The sequence below is a fragment of the Python bivittatus genome, unplaced genomic scaffold (assembly GCF_059951505.1).
Source record: "Python bivittatus isolate LINGU-HERP-01145 unplaced genomic scaffold, Pbiv_v1 ctg000980_np1212, whole genome shotgun sequence".
In the NCBI taxonomy this organism is placed as follows: domain Eukaryota; kingdom Metazoa; phylum Chordata; class Lepidosauria; order Squamata; family Pythonidae; genus Python; species Python bivittatus.
In genome coordinates, this window is record NW_028277125.1 from 43,259,951 (window position 1) to 43,279,789 (window position 19,839).

General features: G+C 49.6%; 1 protein-coding gene and 1 long non-coding RNA gene across 5 annotated transcripts; one reads left to right on the top strand and one right to left on the bottom strand.

The window, feature by feature from the left end:
- Positions 1-3,046: 3,046 nt before the first annotated feature.
- NKX2-3 (NK2 homeobox 3) lies at positions 3,047-6,322 on the bottom strand. The gene is made up of 2 exons (XM_025167727.2): positions 5,736-6,322; positions 3,047-3,799 (listed from the first exon to the last, which is right to left on the bottom strand). Exons 1-2 carry the CDS (start codon positions 6,202-6,204, stop codon positions 3,168-3,170), a joined length of 1,101 nt encoding a protein of 366 aa, XP_025023495.2. The 5' UTR covers positions 6,205-6,322; the 3' UTR covers positions 3,047-3,167.
- A 107-nt stretch (positions 6,323-6,429) lies between these two features.
- LOC148213578 (uncharacterized) lies at positions 6,430-17,188 on the top strand. Of its 4 annotated transcripts, XR_015794373.1 has the most exons (4): positions 6,430-6,791; positions 7,721-7,869; positions 9,008-9,109; positions 13,970-17,188. It is a non-coding gene; the product is annotated as an uncharacterized LOC148213578 (long non-coding RNA). The 4 variants fall into 4 exon arrangements; XR_015794371.1 differs by having other exon boundaries at positions 9,008-17,188; XR_015794372.1 differs by lacking the exon at positions 7,721-7,869.
- The last annotated feature ends 2,651 nt before the right edge of the window (positions 17,189-19,839 follow it).

The following is a 19,839-nucleotide window of genomic DNA, read 5'->3' on the forward strand; positions in this document are numbered from 1 at the left end:
TGAGCTGTTCATCAGTGAAGAATCTTTCTCTTCTCCCTGAATTTCTTAGGAACTCATGGATTTGCAACTCCTGCAGTTACTGGCATCCCTGAAAGTTCCCTTAAGGCCATCTTCTCCAGAGGGATTACAGATTCAATGCATTTGGAGGGAACTAGGCTGCCTTAACATTTTAATATAAATGTTTATAATTTGTGGAGCCTCCCAGATCCCTTTGGCAGTGGAGGGCAGCTTAATTTGTAATAAACTTTTCCCTCTAGTGGCAAGCACATGGGATTATTAAATATTAATTATTTAAGTCTCCCACAGTCTCTTCATTCAAATAGACTGGTACTTTCTTCTGCTAAGAATTTATTTTTAAATATTCAGAAAAGTTGGACAGTCTTTCAGAATTAAGGGACCTAGAACAGCTACTATTCCCCACTTTCTGATTCATGTTCTATGTGGGGTTGTGTAAATCCCCACTCAAAAATTAATCTGTGTTTGATATATTACAGCCTTTCTCATGGTGTCTGCACTTCTCCTGCTGAGTCTACGACCCTGACTACTGAAATTAGGGGTTACTGACACAGAGCTGCAGGAAAACACATCTGGAAATCACCAGGTTGACTGCTTTAGTTAAAAGAAATCACTCCATGCAATTGGAAAGACAACATGTTAACTACTGTATGGTCCCATCCTGAAATGGTTTCTATTTCCCGGGGGGGGGGGATTATAGAGGAGTAATACAACTGTGATCTGTTCCTAAATTACTATACTGTAGTCTGTTCTGCAGCCTCATTCCATTGCAGGTAGAGATCAAGCCCACCAGCCTGGAGGCAAAACCACTAGACTGCAGGTCGGGTAACAGAGAACCATCCCTGTATCTCAGAAGTTAGCACGAGTTTCTCCTCCTCCTCCTCACCTTTTAAATTGCATTGCTTGATCATTGTAGTTGTTGTTTGTATTTTATGTGCTGCAGCAGGTTCAGGTATGAAGAGGAGGAGCAATACTTAAGAACAGATATGCTTAAGAAGTTGGTTCCCCTCCCCCCACTGAAAAAGATTATCACCTGCAATGGACATGGCACAAGGAATCTTGCAACCTCCACCACAATTCATTCGCATGTAATTTAGCTCCAAATTTAAAAGTGGCAACAATGCCTGTATTCAATTACTCGTCTGCATTCAGAGATGTTCAGGTGGAGCTATCTGAACCCTTTGTAGTCAGATCCAGGCTAATGGTTGCAGAAGTCTGTCCGTCTCCTTCTTAACCGGATGGCCCGTTATTGCCTCTGCCCGATTCATTCGTGTCTCCCGATGGAGAGATCGGGACTATGCTACGGGATGATCGCAAGGCCGTGCGGGAGAGATGAGAACTTCTTACTGGTGATTTGAAGCGCTGGGGCTTAGAATGTACGCAAGAGGTTCTCTCTTGTTATAGCGCGTGCACAGCCGCTTTCTATCCTTCTGAAGTCAATCAGGGGAAAGGGCAGGGGGCCGGAATAGGTAGATAACATGTATTTGCTTCTATAGCCTCCCCGCCGCTCCTCTCTGCCCTTCGCTACCTTTTCCGTTCCAGATCTCAACCAAGGCCGATCCGGCATTGAACTGCGTCCCCCCACCACCCACCACCCCGCCTCCCCATCCTCGCTTTCGGCCTGCAGGCTTAAAAAGGGGGAAACAAAACCGCCTCTCGTTTGCCCGTCCGAGCCCAGCGTGGAACAGCGCGGGCCGTCAATCTCGCGCCTTTGTCCCGGCCCCCCTTTTTGTTCCCCACTCCAATAAATGCCGCTTCTCAGCCCCCTTCCCGGCGGTTCCTTTCAGAGTCGGCCTCGCCGCCACAATGGGCCGCTCTGCGCAGCGCGCCCTCCATTCAACGCTTTGGCACCCTCTCCTTGCCCGGTACAAGAGGATTACAGTGACCGGCTGCCGAAGGGGCTGGAAGGGGGAACCTTTGGCTTCGGAGAGCCGGCATCCGCACCAGCGGCAGCGACAAAGCACACCCTCATCTGCTTAAGCGAAGTAGCTGCTGTCAGCGTTGGCTCGAGCCACTTGGGGTAGGACTTGGCCGCTGCTCGCCAAAGCCAGTGGACTTCTATGGTGACACTTTAACGCGGGTTCCTCCCCCTCACTAGCCTTTCTCAGGCCCTGCGTATCCAGGTGTAATGGAAGGCTGCTTTTCCCCTGGCTTAGGATTAGTTAACACGGAGAGGGAGAATACGAGGGCCGTGCAGGTGAATTCACCCTCAGGAAAATGCTACATCGAGCCTTGTGGACTAAACCCGCCCCTCGCTCGCTAGGGATTGAAGGCAGGAGGTCTCCTTGAGCATAGCGGAAAGAACGAGGTGGCGGGGAAGAGGCTGGTTGCCTTCGCCAACACGGCGCATCCGAAAGGTGTTGTGGGGCTACAATTCCCACCAGGCGAGACTCACGGCACTGTAGGGGTCCAATACACCTGGAGGGGTCCCGGTTGCCGAAGCATCTCCCTATACCCGCTTCCCCATATCATCCCCTGATCCGGGCAGCGAGGTGTTATGGGCGTGGCATAAAGGCTTCCGAAATAGTAACTGGGGGCGGGTGGCTAAGCCTGCGCACGGGACAGGGGCTGGCACCGACTTAATCGTTCTGCCTGCAGTGGAACCGGGCCAGACCGCACGCGCACTCGCGCCTCCTCCGTCCTCCCGCGCCAACAGCGGTTCCCGGCCTCGCCACAGCAAAGCCAGATCTCGTTATTGCACCTGGTTTATTATTGAATCCTTTAACTCCTCGCAGTAGTGGCTACATCGATACACGTAATAAACTGATAGGGGGATGGGGTCGAGGGAGGCGGCCTTTGCTTTGTACAAGCGAAGCAGCTTTTGGCGGCGCCTGACCCCCGTTTCCCCATACCGCCCAGGCGCGGAGCGTGGCGTCTCCGGGGGCCGCACCTGACCCCACCCGACCCCTTCAGAGCCATTGTGGAAGCCGGCGGGCGCTCTCCCCTGGGGGAGTCCAAGTAGAGAATCTGTCCTTGGTCGCGGCGGCCCGGGCATCCGGCTAGGCTCCGAGAGTGGACGAAGTGCTGGAGACCAGCCGCGGGGGAAGGCCACCCTCCCACTTCGCTGGGAGACCGCTTCTCCGGACGTCGCTCACTTTCTCCCCAAAGCGTCCCAGCCAGGCCGCCGAGTGGCTGCGGAGGAGCTGCGCTGCCTACCAGGCCCGGATGCCCTGAGTGCAGGAAGAGCCGGCGCCCCCCTGGTGCAGGGGCTGAGCTCCGCTGGGGAAGGCGCCCATGTTCATGTAGGGTCCCGCCGGCGGCTGCACCGAGGGGCCCACGCTGTTGCCCGCGGGGTAGCTGCAGCTGTAGCCGGCGCCGTAGGCTGCAGCGGAGGAACCGCTGTAGGCATAATTGGGGAATCCGTTGTACGGGTAGGAGGCGGCGGAAGCGTTGTAGGGTGCGCTGTAGGCCTGCGAGCCGCCCAGGCATGGCTTGCCGTCCCTCACTAGCACCGGCACCGCCACCCTGCGTGGCGGCGGCGGCGGCGGCGGCGGCGGCGCTGGAGACTGCTGGGCCGCCCCAGACGCCGGGCCGCCCAGTTCTAGAGCCTTGTCCTGCCGCTGCCGTTTGCACTTGTAGCGCCGGTTCTGGAACCAGATCTTGACCTGCGTGGACGTGAGCTTGAGGCTGCTGGCCAAGAGCTCCCGCTCAGGAGCGGAAAGGTAGCGCTGCTGCTGGAAGCGCCTCTCCAGCTCGAATACCTGCGCCTGCGAGAAGAGCACCCGCGGCTTCCTCCGGCTGCGCGCCTTGGGACGCTCCGACGCCTCCTCCGCGGGCTCCTTGCCTGCAGAAAGGGCGAAAGTAGAGAGGAGTAATCGAGCAAGAACCCGCTGGGATTAAGGGTGAGGCAGCCGCCTCTGCGCTCGATGGCTGCCCCGAAGCCATTGATTTCGGTGCAGCCAGCGCCTGGAGAAACCCCTTATAGAAGGCCATTTCCGGACTTCTGCACACCTGAACAATCTGATGCCCTTTCCATGTTTTGGGGCACTGCACCTACAGTCCCTGCCAGCCTGATGAGGATAATGGGAATGGGGGCATCAACTGTTCTCTGAATGAAGGAATCCCCCTCGCTGAGAAGCCTCCTTCTTCTACCACCTTCTTCTACTGAGTGGGGCCTTTGATTTGTCCCAAAGTCCCTCCTGACACAGCCAAAGAAAAGTCAGGCCACAATACAGTAAATCCGTAGGCTTCCTATAGTGATTTGCTGGGCAGGTTTCAGCATAAATCCCATGAAGAATCCATATCTGACTGAGATCATGCTTCCCACCAACTACAAACTACAAGCCACTGTGGCTGAATTCAAGCAGTACACCAATCTGAAACAAACCACCTTCTGCGTTAGTCTCTATTTTGCAGGACTTTCACTCACGTCCCAATGATTACAGACTGAAGATGCCACAAGAGGCAAGAGGCACAAAAGAACTTCTGGATTTTTTTTTTAAACTATGCAAAAATAAACTGCGAGCTGAATAGCATCTTGATTGGATAAGTGCAACAAGAAGACCCACCACTTACAAATTAGGAGCCCAGCCAGGTTTGCAATGGTCCACACGTTGGTCTCTGACTGCAGAGAGTTCTGTCTCCTGGGCTTGGAAAAGAGACAGCAGCCCTTGGAGGCCCGGAGCTGCCTGTTATTTTCCTCACCCAGCGCCTGGAGTCATTGAGCTGACATTATAATGGGATTGGTTGCCGGAAAGAAGTGGGAGCTGCAAGAGGGCCCTTGCTCATGGGATAAGACAAGGACAATTGCAGTATGCCCCCCACCCCACCCCCTGCAGATCCAACAGCGCTCTTCTCTACCCCATCACCAAGCCCAGGCCTGGCTGGCCTGTTCTAGACAGACCAGGAGTAACCTGCTTTCCACACTCCTGAGCAAAGTCTGGCTGCCAGATTCCCCACCCCACCCCTTTGGATGCCTTTCCGTGAGGGCCTGTGAGAGACCCCGCAGCCTCTACAGCTGACCTCCTATCGCGGACCCAAGGAAGACTTGCCTGCCTGGGCTCAGGCGTCTATCTCCTCACCTCTTTGAGAGGGGCTGGATCGGCCTGACCGACAATAGCAGTTGGTTTTCTGCTTTTCTGCTTAGCTTACAGTACAAAGTTAACCTGGGAGGGTTTCCCATTCAAATAAATCAATCTTACTTCATAATTAAAAATCACACAAATACACACACACACACCCCTCAACATGAGCCGGATGGACGACCTTTTAGAGACACAGTCGGATGCATGTGGTCCATTACTTCGCGATGGAGATCATAGCCCAGAGTGCCTCCTCAGCAGTCAGCCTTTTCCAGTGGAATGGAAGGCAATTTACTCTCCAGAGCAGCCTCAATCACGTTCCCATCGTCCCAGCCTGACCATGCAAGCTAAAGGATGGGGTTAGCAAAGCAGAGACCATCTGGAGGGCCCAAGGAAAGGGGTTAGAGCAGACTGAAGCCAACTTGTGGAGAGAGAAGAAACACCTCGGAAAAAGTCGGGAAGGTGTGATCTACGCTCAAGCATCCCGCCCGGTCTGCTCCGGGTGACAGAGGAATTGTCTGGCCCACTCCCGAGGAGGACAGGGCAACGCGGTTCCTAACGACTCTGGGTCACTTTAGGAAAGCTCTTCTGGAGGGGCTTGGCCGACCGTCTGCGGGGTTAGGCGTGGCATGCTACCGGCCCTAAAGCCTCCCAGGCTCGGAAGGCCCGGCGCCCTGGCCACGTTCTCCCGGTACTCACCGGTTCCCGAGTCCCGCGCCGACTCTGCCTCCTCCACCAGGCCTTTGGGCTCGCAGGTGCCCCGCAGCACCGCCTGCACGTAGCTGCCGGGGGAGAACCCCTCGTCCCCTTGGCTCTTTGCCGCCGCCATAGAGGTCAGGAAGGGCTGCTGCTCCTTGCTCTCTTCGTCGTCCTCCCCGTCTGAGAAGTGGCAGCCCAGCAGGCACGAGCCAACGGCGGCGGCGGCGAAAGGCGGTTCGAGGGGGGCCCCGAGACGTTGCTGCTGCTGCTGCTGCTGCTGCTGCTGCTGCTGCTGCTGCTGCTGCTGCTGCTGCTGCTCCAGTTTCAGGATGTCCTTGACGGAGAAGGGGGTGGAGGTGGCGGGGCTGGGGAGCATCCTGGGCAGGGAGGCGGGAGAGAGAGAGACGGCCGGCCGGGCTGGGGCAGAAGGGCCGCGCCCGGGAGCGAAGCCAGGCGAAGTGGCGTCCATGCGAACGCGGCGCCGCCTCTGCCAGTCCCCGCCTCGGCGCGGACCAGCAGCCCGCTCTGGACTCGGAGCCGCCTCTTCGGCCGGGCAGGGTGCGTCACGGCGAGGAGGGGCCAGGCCGGGCCCTCATTGGAAGGCGGGGAGCGGGAGCCGGCCCTCTGAAGGAACCTGCCCAAAGGTGAGCCGGCGGCGAGGAAGAGGCCGGGCCGGTCGGGCCGCCAACGCTTCGGGTCAGAGGGTGACCGGGCGGGCGCGTCCAGACGGAAGGGGTGAGGAGCTTTGCGTCCGAGCGCGGGATGCTTGGCACCACCAAGGCCGCCGCCCGGGCCAGGCTTAATGGGGAGCGGGCAGGACCGGCTGAAACGGAGAAATCCCGCGCCGGCTCGACCTGGCCCAGCCGCACCCCTTCCTGGCCGGCCACGCCGCCACTCGCTTCCCACCCTGAGGCTGGAGTCCGGAGAGCTGCCGCTCGTCCCTTGGGAATTTACTTCGAATCGCTTTGCTTTGCTTTTCCGAGAAGACCAGAAGAGGACTCGCGGAAGAAAAGGGCGGGGAGGGGCCCCGCCGGCGCTTTTCCCCTCCCCAGCAGGGTAAGCGGGGGCTCCCTTGGTGGGTCAACGGGCTGCTGCGGAGGCGGGCGGAGGAGCTAGCAACCCGCGCTCCTGAACCTTGATAGCCATTAAGGATTATTCCGGAAAAAGGAAAGGCAGATTTCCTGGAAGTTTCCCAGAGGAAGGAGGGCAGCCTCCTTCTATTCTTTGTCACCTGAGACACGGCTCTTCTTCCTCAGCATTTTAAGCAATGTACTAAAAAGAATAATGGCAGTATTATAATCGTAATCACAGTAATGATTACAGTAACTGGCAACACTATACTGTATAGTCAACATATGTATAGTTGTTAAAAGGTGTCGTTTGGCTCGTTGGACGGTTTTTTAAAATATCAGAATGTAATTGCAGAGATGGCTTTTCACAATGATCAAATGAATCTCCTGGTTCAGAAGCAGTGTACTTGTGGGTATGTGAATAAGATTGATCTAAAGTGATTGGCAAAAGCTATGAGTTTTTTTACTCTAGTTGTCTGACCGATTATGGAACCGGAATGCTATATTTTTATTATTCGTAATAATAATATTATTTATAAGATATGTAAAGAAAACAAGTCATCATAGCTGTTGTAATCTTGTGTTCCCCAATAAGCCATGATGATCAGAACTTATCCTGTTGTGTGCCCAAAGTGAGTAAAAAGCTTCAACTTTCCCCTTTCCTTTCCTTTCCTTTCCTTTCCTTTCCTTTCCTTTCCTTTCCTTTCCTTTCCTTTCCTTTCCTTTCCTTTCCTTTCCTTTCCTTTCCTTTCCTTTCCTTTCCTTTCCTTTCCCTTCCCTTGGCCACAGATGGGTGGGGGAGGGCACGTCTGAGAGAGAGATCAGAGGAAAGTGCCCAAAGTACATAGGCAATTCTGAAAGTCACCTTACTATTTTCAAATCAACTTATTAGAATGATTTTGTGTGGCTATTCAGTGACGTCACTACCGATGGATGAAATTCCGTGCGAAGCTTCTTAATTTCCTTCTTGTTGGCTCCGCTGTTCTCTCATGGGAATTGTTGCTGCTACAGAATTCGCGAGAAGAGGGGAAGGGAAGGAATGGGAGGCTCTGCAGTCTGGCCCGGTGAGTGCTTGGTAGCGAACATTCTTCTCAGGCCCTATTTCCTAACTCCCCCCTCCCAGCTCCACCCAGCTGGCCCCCTTTCCACAGCCGGGACAGCTTTTTTCTCTTCTCTTCTCTTCTCTTCTCTTCTCTTCTCTTCTCTTCTCTTCTCTTCTCTTCTCTTCTCTTCTCTTCTCTTCTCTTCTCTTCTCTTCCCTTCCCTTCCCTTCCCTTCCCTTCCCTTCCCTTCCCTTCCCTTCCCTTCCCTTCCCTTCCCTTTCTTTCTCCTTCCCTTCCCTTCCCTTCCCTTCCCTTCCCTTCCCTTCCCTTCCCTTCCCTTCTCTTCCCTTCTCTTCCCTTTCCTGGGGCGGGGGGGGGGGGCAACCAAAAGAATCCCAAACAAACGTAAAAAGTCGAAAAGTTTCTGTACCAGTTCTCTGCAAATACAAGTTAAAGCAGGATTCTTCGCCCCCCAAATTACACTTCATCAGTTTATTTGAGATAACAGCCTCCTAAGTCCCCAAAGAGACTACCCCACAAGTTGACTTGTACGAGGGGCGACTATATTGATGACTTCCTGTATTTTACTTTGTGGTAGCCATTACTTAAAATGGACTCCCCAGAATTCAATAGACTTAACTTCCCCCTTGAAATTAACGGTGCTAAGATTTTGAACGATTTTGAACGTCCAGATAATGACCTTTATAATTAGGCTGCGGGACCCTCACTAGGGGACAGGATGAGGAAGGGTCTGTTCCCTTTCCCCATCGGAGTAGGGGATAGGAAATGCATGTAACTGTGCATCGCTGGTCTTCATAACGATTCTCCTAATGCGCTGGTTATAACACCTTCTTAGGGCTCTGTGCAATATAAAGATGACATTTAGCAGCACCTCCATTTTGTCAACAGTAATGTTGGTAATTTCACTGAGCAAATGGACTGCAGAAGACTCTTCTGCTAATCTAGAGAGATTAAAAATAAACAGGCCAGCAAAGAGGCAAGGAAGGTACGGCACAGGCTAAAAATGAGAAACAAAACTGAGTCCCCACAGCACGGCCACGAAACCATTTCATGCAGACTCGCCAGGCTTAGGTTGCAAACATCCCGGACACCCATTAAGGGATTTTAACACTACATGTTGCTTTCTCTTTGCGATCAGGAATAGAAGCACTCTCATGTCGGACAGGCTCGGGAACACACTGAGATCCTGATGGAGCAGAGGCTGCAATGCGGTGCACTTATACGTTGTCATTAAAGCCCGGTGAGGCCTATTTATAAATAGCCTTGCTCTTGTAAATGAGATGGTCGGGAGAAGAGAATCGGGCCTGGTGATAGAGAAGAGAATAGGGTTCTGGAGCAGAACCTCAGACCCCTAGTGCACTTTCGGAGGGAGATGGTCCCATCTGCAGGCGAGCAACTCTCAAGAAAAATATTTCCTGCTGACTTTGATTCGGGTAACAATCCAAAGCATAGCTAAGGCACTGTAAACAACAAGGCGATTTCCTTTTCAGTAAACATGTCTGGGATCGGGCTGAAAATCTCTTACAGCCGAGAGACAAGAGGCTATTTTGAATGACAACGTCCAGAGAAATTAGCCCGCTGCGGAAAAAGTCAAAAAGCTTTCCTACTGTTTTGGAGTAAAGCTCTTTTTGTTGGATGCAGGAAATGTCACTACCTTAGTGGGTAGGTGTGAATTTAGGAACATGGAAGCAACGCTTTTTTATGCGAGGTTTTTACTTTGCTTTTAAACGAACGGAAGGCAATGAGAGTAGGTGCATCTCTCTCTCTCTCCCCCCTCCCTCTCCCTCTCTCTTACACACACACACACACACACACACACACACAGAGAGAGAGAACAGTCTGCCGAAATGGATTCTAATTGAAGGAGCAGTGCAAAGCCTACGATTTAGGACAGGCAGGAAAAGACAGCACCAGCAAGTGTGTAAAAAGGCTTTTTTTCGGAGTGGCGAGCGTCGAGGACGCTGCTTAAGTTAAACCAAGACAGTCGCTATCAAGTTTGGGCCTGGATTTCACTCTGGTGTCTCGCATTGAAACTTATGTTGTGATTTTTTCCAAGCATGGAAAAGTTTTCAAACCTGCCCAGTGACCTAATTTTGAAAGTCCCACATCCCCTGTTGTTTGTACCGTTTTATCTGAAGAATTCAAAAGTTTACACTTTTTGCAGATCGCATTTTGCTTGACTTAATGAAGCTATTTGCCCAACTATCGATTGGGCTTTTCAAATCAGGTTTAGGGTGGTGGGGTTTTGTTTTGTTTGGTCGCTGCTGATTTGCCAATGTTAGCATTTCTTATTTGTGTTGATGTAAGGATCTTGCACATGGAGTTCTGTGTTTTGCACCATGGCATATCTCCTGATAAAGATGTGCAAAAGAAGGAGATGTGGTTGCTTTTTTTATGACTATGGTTCTCCAATAAATAGGAAACAAGACTGTGCTCTCAATATTACAGGGAGAAAGTTACTGCTCCTTTTGGCAGGCAATCTTTAGGCCTGAGTCTGTCTTTTAAAAAGAAGAAAAGTCCACTTACTCATGCTTTCTGTCTTACATATGAATTTACTAATTTTAGGTGGAAAAAATTCAGACCCAGGAAAATGCATGCCTCAATAAATATCTATTTAATCAGAGGGCAGGAGATTAGGTGTTTCAACTTGATTGGAAGACAGCCCTCATATATCCCCTAGAAAGGCCTCCATGGCTATTCTGCTCTGCTTGAGACGGGGGATATAGCTCTCCCTTTCTCAGCCTCAGCCTCAGCCAGCCTTCTGCTCAGACTCTCTGGCCCTGCGCGACCAGCTCGGGGGCCAGTAACTGATCCTGTATTGGCAGGGCGGTGTGGCTGCATCCAGAATCGAAGCCAGCAAGCTTGGGAAGGTATGATCGCCGAGCGGGAAGCGCAACAGCCGCTAAGAGAAGCCTGCCTCTGCCCGTAATCGTAGGTCAGTTTTTCGGAGCTGCAGGCTCTCGGTAGCCTCATTTTTACAGCCCGACCTATTGTCGCCGTAAATCTACAGAAATGCGCAGTGCAAGATATTCCTCCATCGGGGAAAACAGACAATTCTCCCAGAGCAGAGCAAGCGGGAGTCGGCTACCTCGCAGTCCAGGAGACTAAAAGTACGAGGGTTGGGATCTTCCGCTGGGGCATCTGGAAATGCACTTCTTCGGAGACACGGCAACTGGATTCTTTTGGATTGGGGATTTCGGCCGCTGGATAGACCGCGCTGTGCCCGACAAAGTTCACCCACCCGAAACCAAAGCATTACCGTGTTTCTAGAGAGGAAAGGCTAGAACGCTCAACAAACCGAGCCGGCTGCGGAATCTAGTCCAGCGAGGGGAGCTCCCGTTCCGACTGCGTCTCTTTGCCGCATCCACGAATTGCATCAAGCTGTGCATTTCTGAGGAACAAGGAGATTTAGAAGAAATTCACGAGAGAACCGCAGGAAGGGCCGTAGAAACCGCGCGGCTCCGTGAGGTCACGATCCTTCCTCCCCACCCCACCCCTCCGTTGCGCGGACTCGGGACAAAAACTGCGGCGTATAAATCTCCTTCTCCCCAAAAACCGCCGTGAGTCTCCGGCAATGGAGGGACTGAGAAGCTACTTTTACTTCGGGCTGCCTCGGTCGAAACAAAGTTAACCGCCTCTCGGGCACAAACTGTCTTTCATTCCAGGTTTGGTGGAAGCCTCCTTCCTTCCTTCCTTCCTTCCTTTCTTCCTTCCTTCCTTCCTTCCTTCCTTCCCGAAATCCCACTCCCGGTTTTCTTCTATGGCTGGCTTGTCTTGGACTTCTGTTGTTTCAAATAAACCGAGAGAAACGGGAAACGTGGCAAGTATCTCCGAGACGTCTGAAGAAGACTTTTCTCCCCCTCCAGAAACTGAAAAGCCGCGCTTTTTGGCACTTCTGCTCTTTAAATTACCAGAAAAATGTTTGTTGTAAATCTCACCTGAATTGACCAGGTTATCTTTGGAAAGCCTCTTTTCTTCCCTCTTCAGCTTCAGGGCTGCAAAATGGGGTTACTAACCTTGGTCTTTTAGTAAAAAATGCAGGAAAACAGCGTTTGAAATGGGTTGAACATTGCTTGCAATCATATCCTCATTTAGGATCGCACGCTTTGAAAAATGAGTTGTTGTTTACTCTCGCAATTATTTTTCAACTGTGATTGAAAATTTTCTGCCCAAATTGCGCCTTACTGGCCAGCCCAAAAATCTTTGTCTACTTTGCCCACCTTCATCTAAACCATCTTTACTTGCAGAAAGGCCCGAGTAAAGATACGTTGATCTGGGTGCAAAATAGCGACTATCCTATCTTACTTCCAGAAAGGTTCGCTTATGAAAGCAGCCTTAGGATTTAAAAAAAATAGGAGAGGAGGAACGTATTTAGAACGTATGAACCATTTGGAGAGCCAGAGGAAGGTTACACGTGCGCTTTCTGGACAGGAGGAAAGATACAGAAGCAGGGTTTAATATCAACGTGAAAAAGAAGTTCGCCAAACCACCGGCCGCTTGCACGGCTGACTGTGGGCGAACCCATTCTTCCCATGGATCGGAATGGTTCTCGAGTGCACCCGAAAGGGATCCGCTTCCAAGCCCGCAGCAAGAAGCGGCTCCCGGATTCGGGGTCGACAAAGCTTTCAACGTTACAGCCTTGAGTTCGTTTCGCAGGCGCCGGCTGAAGCTCTGTCTCTCCGTGCGTGACTGCGCGTCCGTTCCCTCCTCTCGGCTTTGCTAGCCCTCCCTGCGCTCCAGAGGGCGAAAGGTGCCGCTGCTGTTAATGGTTATTGTTTCGCAGGGCCCATTAGCCTCTTTTGTTGCCCACCCGCCCTCTCGAATTTTAGCGCTGCCTTGTTGTCTCAGCCGGCCCGCACACTGTTTAGACAAGGGATTAAGGTAATGGATGCAGTCGGAGCCCTTCTGAACGAGGGGGATGGGGATCGGAGGGGCGACCGGAGCAGGAAGTCCCTTCTCCGCGGATGGTATCCCTCTTATGGCCTCTAATGGCTCCCTGAGCCCGTGGGCCAAGGTGAGACCCCGCAGCCTCCAGGTCTGGCAGCTCAGGTCCCGACAGACCCAAGGAAACAGGCAAACGCCTTCACCTTAGTCCCATCTGGACCCCGGCGATCCGCCCAGGGAGGCCTTGGCCGGTCTCAGTGGCAGAAGCTCGGAAGGGGAACCGATCCTCAGCCCAAAGAGCAGGCTGATTTCCGCTCGCCTCCCTCATTTTGCTTCTCAAGGAGGACAGCAAGGCCGAAGCGGGGGCTTTTCCAACTTCCCTCCATGAAAGAAACGGCGAAACCCCCATCCTTAATCTGGGCGAGGACCCGTTTAATCTTAGCCAGTTTCTGTCCGTGAGCTGAGTAAGCAAGTTATTCCTATCGGCATAAAGTTGTCTCTTACAAAATGTAATAATGCTAAAGGAAAAATGTGTTGAGTAGCTATTGTTTCAAAGAAGGATTACCCCCTCTTCTCGCGCAGGAATGTAGCTTTGAAAAACAGCCTACTTGCATTCATATATATATAGTTTTAAAAAACATAATAATGCAAGTATGCCGGTTTTCTTTTAATTGTGGCAGCTTCTGAAACGCGTGTCTCCTAGATTTCCAATTCTAAATGTAATAAATTAGCAATAGTTACCCGCCCATCTACGGTCAATTATTGACGGGAATTGGGTCTTTGTCCACGCTTGAAGGAGCGGAGAAATTCCTTGCAGAGCTTCCCCACTGTAGAGTCATTCGGACGAATTCTTTCGAGAAGTTCGCAGTGCGCTTGCGCGATAGTAGCGTTCGCTAATGGCGCGCTGGTTTGTGAAATTGAATGAAAAGAGGGCTAAACGACCCGACTGCTCAGTTACTGGTTGCTGCCCAGTTCGGGTGCTGGTTGATCCCTTACACCCTTAATTCCTCAGCTTCTATGCCCGAAGTCCTGACACAATCGGGGCCACCTGCGGGAATGGCACCCTCCCCTTTGCAATTAGGTCCACAACTTTTCTTGAGTTATTGTTGTATGTTGCTGCTTTCTTGATACGTTTTAAACACAAAATTAATAAAAACATAACACCGGTCATGGCCTGAACAAAATTAATCATTTTTATTTCTCCTTGATTTCAAAGCGAACTTTAAGAAGATGTCGAGATGCCTCCCATTGGAATCAATGCGATCCGACTTGAGAGTAAGCTTACTCTGGAAAAGGGATGCCCACATGATCAGGGGTCTCTTCCTTTGCCTGCAGTTTCTATGCACCTGTGACTATTGTGACGAGACAAACGAATTAGACAGAAGGGGAGGGGGACGTTTTTAAGAAAAGCTGACCTCTAGCTGTCCATTAGTTCCGCGGCTCTCCCTTCTGATTTTGGACTCCCACGTTGGACCGGTCCACTGGCTGGCTTTCAGCATCCGCCGAGGTGCTGGATCATGACTCTTTGCCTCGGCTTGCTGGAGCCTCTCTTCTCCCTCAGCCACTTCCTCGCAAGTGCTTCCGCATCTCTGGTCCCCTGGCCTTGAATCAGCGGTCCCCAGCTGGTGCCCTCCAGATGCGTTGGGGCAGTATCACGTCCCATTTTCGACCATCTTGGCCGGTAATTATGTGGCCCTGGCCGAGGAAGGCAGGCTTTGTGGGCTCCCCCATTCCAAGCTGATGCGAATAATTGAAACTCACTCATCCCTCGAAGCCACGTCGCCTGCGCAGAGCTTGGTAGCGCCTTCCTTTGATTTCTGTGGGGCAATTCAACTGAAACCGGGACTATAGAAATTAAAGGAGGTCCTGGAATTCAAGGGCCAATTCAAACAGTCGTAAGAGAAAATGAGTCACGCTGCTGCCCTTCGGTTTCCCCCAACTAAGCGCAGGTTGGACCACATCCTTTGGCTATTTACAGAATTGACCCTTGCCCGGGCATCTCTAGAAGCTACAGTGGCGGGCACCTTGCCCTTCTAGCGTGCTTCTCTTCATTCTCTTCGTGGTAAGCGGAGGGCTTTCACCAGGCCGGGCCGCACCCCTTCCAAGTCGGTAGGGTACAGGGGGCGCCGAAGCTCTCGTGTTCTCCCCCCCCCCTTCCCTTCCCGCTTTGCTCCATATTTATACAGCGCCTGCCCTTGTGTAAACTCAGCCCAGGCCGTGGTTATTCTCAGGCCGGGTCTGTTTGTCGTTGGCTGTCAGCAACGCCCGATGAGAAACTGCCCTTCCCGGCGAACCGCCCGCACTGATTTATGTGGGAACCACCGCACAGAGGGAATGCGGAGCTGCTGGGCGGATGCGCCTACGGGAGGCTGGAGCGGGAGCAAAACCCGAGAAGGCTCCCGTTGGGCGGGCGGCGCCTGCTGGTCTCCGGGGTTGCCTTCTCGACCAAAGGGCGTCTTTGACTTGAGCTGCCAGGCTAAGCTTGGCCTGTCCAAATGAGGGAGGCTGTCTTAGCTCTGGGAAGGACTCCTGGGCATTTCCACACGAAAAGGGCTGGCATCCCGAGGGCTATTTTATTTATTCCTCCCGCAGGACTTCAGTGCTCATCACTGGTCCCCAACCTAGTGCATTGGTCTTCAACACCCCCCCCCCCCCGCATTTTCCAATCAGCATAACCTTTGGTGTTGAAGTCCTGGGCTTCTGGGAGGCACCAGGCTGGGTAAAACTGATGCACATGATCTTCCCTCTTTTATCCACACTAGTGTGGAGCATTATGGACTACTTGTCTGAAGGGCATCATCTTCATGGCAAGCCCTCCCATACAGTTTTATGCTCCCTACAGTCTTGCAAGGTGAGTACTGTATTAGTAAGACCTAGTCACTGAATCACAGTCATCCACCTGCTCAGTTTCCTGATCATATGGCAAATTCAAAGGCTTGTCTCGTCCATCTTGGCCATACAGCCTCTGCCCCACAATGCTCCTCAGAGAGGGCTCTTTTTATATCTTTAAGTCTCTTGAAACATTTTTGACCGTCTCTTGAGCTTTGCGTTCAGATGTCAATGAGAGACTAAGAGAGAGTTTATTGGACTTGTTTAACAAGGAAAATCATTATTTGAGCTTGACCAGTGAAAATGTCTTTAAATTGTATAACAGGTCTTCTGTCAGCATACCATGGAGAAGAAACTAGGAGAGTGCCCAACCTGCAGCAGCCCCTTTCTTCACGTACCTCAGTTTAATTGATGCTCCCATGTAGGAGTTCCCAGCCTTACTTGGTGACTGACACCTTCTGCATGCAAAGCATGGGCTCTGCCACAGAGCTTCCCATTCTCCATAAGCTGCTTGTTAGCCTGGAGTGAAGACTAAGCTAAAATGGGCAATGTATTTTTTTAAGTTCTGAATTTCATTAAATGTTGATTTATTTAAGGAAATGTATTTATCATTATAGTGGTCCAATCTGCTGCATTTAAGACAGAACAGCTGTAATACTAAGGAGTGAAATGATAGAAAAGGCTTAGTAATCCTACAGATTTTTCTGCTCATCTAGTGTATTTATCTGGTGCCTCTGTGTGTATGTGGCTAGTCTGGTATCACAGTAGTCTGCAAATTGCTTTAGTGGCTTATGGATTGCAAACGGAGACTCCCCTAATCATACTATGCTCTCATCCTGCCCCTAGTGGTAAATCAGATCTATATATTAATTGAAGAAACAGCAGAGCTAGGACATCACCCTCAAAGTTTCTGGAATTCATTGATAGGTTGCATCAATTAAAACTTCTTGGGAGATGTAAGAAAGTGGCCTGGAGCACTTACATTTGACTATATTTTTATCTTAATTTTGCTGCAAAAACTCAAAAAGGCACACATGGGTCTTTCATTTCTACTTCCTTTCACAAAAACCTAGTCTGATGCTTTGCCCCCTATGACACACTGGCTGCATGTGACCTGGCTAATTAAAGATCACTACTTAGAGAAATCATCTAACTGGTTCCTACATTTTTAAAAAAGAAAATATTAGAGAATTACAATGAGTGAAGTGAGATGAATGATTTTTAAGTCTTTAGGATTAGCACCAGAAAAAACTGGAAACTTTTATGGACTTTTTGTGAAAATGAAAAAAAATGAAATGGTGATTTTTAGATCTGCTGATTAAAAAAGGTTGAATATGGGAAGAAGGTAATCATGTAATATAATCTTAAAGAGAGAGGAGAGGTAATAAGTTTGATTGTAACTGCTGTAAAGAAGATTAGATGTAACTTCTTTAAATATCTTTTTCTTTTTTTTCCCTATCTATATTGTTCTTTGTACTTTTTCTTGTATCTTTTTTTCCTTTTCTTAACTTTTCTTCATATATTTTTATGCTTTTTTTTACTTATGTAAAAATCTCTAATAAAATTATATAAATAAAGGATTAGCAGCAGTTATCACATGCCTAAATCTGCCTAGTGTTTCAATATCATCTTTGCTTAATTTTTGGAAGAATTCCCCTTTCTGGGGGATTACACTCCAAGGAGCTTCAACACAATGGAACTATTGGGAGAAACACAGCTAGGGGAGAAAGCTCATTCTCAGATAACAATTGCTGTCCATACAGCTTTTGAGCAGATTAATAAAATTAATAAACGTTTATTTGTATGAGAAATGTGTGTGTGTGTTGTGTGCTTGCCCTAATCATTAGGGCAAAAAATGCCAAATTAAAATGCCTTGAAGCTGTGTTCACTGGTAGATAGGAAAATCTAATTCATCTTATCTACTCCCAACTGGGCAACATCAAGTAACTTAAAACCTAACCCACTGCATTTCTGTGTGGAGGGCTCAGTGGATCTTCTTAGCTGAGGGTGATTATGCATCTCCACCATAGTTTTTGCTATGCAAAATTAGGCATTAGGCCCAATCTGATTAGTAAGAACTTAAGGCCAAATTCAAGAATTACCAGATTGCAAGACTTTGACTGGCAGAGAGTAAAATATGCTTCAAGACCTATTTATTTTTAAATTTATTTTATTATTTATCTATTTTATATTTCAAATTTGTCACAGCCCATCTCACTACAGAGTGACTCTGGGCGTTTTACAGCAAAAACAGAATAAATATGAATTAAAATAGATAAATATTAATTAATTAAGATATACTACAATAACAAACTTTCTATATAATACTTCCAAGAGGCTGATGTTAATTAGGTGTTAATAAACTCAGGGAGTGTCTTCAAGGTGCCAGCCATCCCCAGGGTTGGTTGTATCTCTTCTTGCCCCACGCAAGTTGGCAGAGCGAAGTCTTCAATTCTCTCCGGAAAATTGGGAGGGTAGGGGCCTGCCTCACCTCTGGGGTGAGAGTATTCCATAGGGCGGGGGCAACGGCAGAGAAGGCTCTCCTCCTGGGACCCACCAGTCGACATTCTCTCACTGACGGGATCCACAACATGCCTTCTCTGCCTGACTGGGTGGGACAGGTCGATGTAATGGGGGTGAGTTGGTCTCTCAGGTAAGCTGGACCCATGCCATGTAGGCCTTTAAAGATGATAACTAACACCTTGAATTGGACCCAGAAACAAACTGAAACCCAATGCAGCTCCTGCAACAAAGGTGTTATGTATGCCATCTTTGGGGCACCCAAGATTGCCCACGTGGCCGCATTTTGAACCAGCTGTAGCTTACGGATACTCTTCAAGGGTAGCCCCATGTAGACCACATTGCAATAGTCTAAACAAGAGATGACCAGGGCGTGAGTGACAAACTGGAGGGCCTCCTGATCCAGGAAGGGGCGTAACTGGCTCACAACACGAAGTTGAGCAAAGGCCCTCCTGGCCACGACTGCCACCTGCCCTTCAAGCAGGAGTCGTGAATCCAGGAGGACCCCCAGATTACGCACTGGGTCTGTCTGGGCAGTGCAACCCATCGAGAACTAAAGATGGTAAACCCCCAGATACAGAGGAGCCTCCAATCCACAGCCACTCCATCTTACCAGGGTTCAGCTGAAGCCTGTTGTTCCCTACCCAGACCCCCACAGCCTCCAGGCACTGTGAAAGGGTGGTCACAGCATCACTCAAATCACCTGGGATGGAGATGTATAATTTAAAATTATAATTTACAATCAAGGATTAAATTAAGGTAAATAGATACATTCTCAAGCAGTTCTTTGATAACAGTCTGAATTCTTTCCTTATGCCTCCTATGAGTGCATCCCCACTTGAAAGAGGGACTGTAGATCCAAAAAGAGCAGTATTCAGGATTCATCTGTGCAGTACTTGTATGTGTACAATAACTATGGTTGTATTCCTCTGCAATTGGTATCTGGGATGCATCCAAATACAAACTTTCAATCTATGCAAATTTGAATGCATTTATGTGTCCACTCTATTTTACAGGTTCACATACAGACAGACATATTCATTCACAGACTTTAGTACAGAGATTTACCCACCACCACCCTAGATGTGATCATCTATAGACAAAGCAAAGTAAAACACAGTGGTTCTGTCCAATTTCTTAAGCTGTTTGCAGCTTCTTGGGGTGATTGTTGGAGAAATTGTGTGCGTGTTGACTCACACGCAGTCCCTGTTGGGTTAAAAGGACCTTACTCCCAGGTAACAGTGCATTGGGTCGTGATGTAAAGCTGATATAATATCATACCAGAATAATATGGAGCAATGAAATGGGCCATTCAACTGTCAGAAAAGATGAGGATGGCGATGATGACAATTCACATGCATATCTCATTCTACCCCAAGGTGTTATGGATGATACACATACATTCACAACAAGATAGTGAGAGATAGATTGTGCAAAAGTCATTCACTATGCTTCCTGAATAACACATTTTAAAATTCATGTTTATTGAAGGGGGGATGGTGTTTTCACTATAAACAAATACCAGAAATATTCTCTTATCCATTTGCCTTACCACACTCCAAATTGTTTTCTTCCAAGCAGCAACTATTTGTGGGACCTGTCATATTTATTCAGTGCAGACATAACTCTCAGGTGACTATCTCTTTTCCACAAAAGCAAAAAGCAACATAAAAAAAAGGAACAAGAAAGAAAGAAGAACAGGATAATGAAAAATAGAGAGGAATGGTGGGAAGAAAA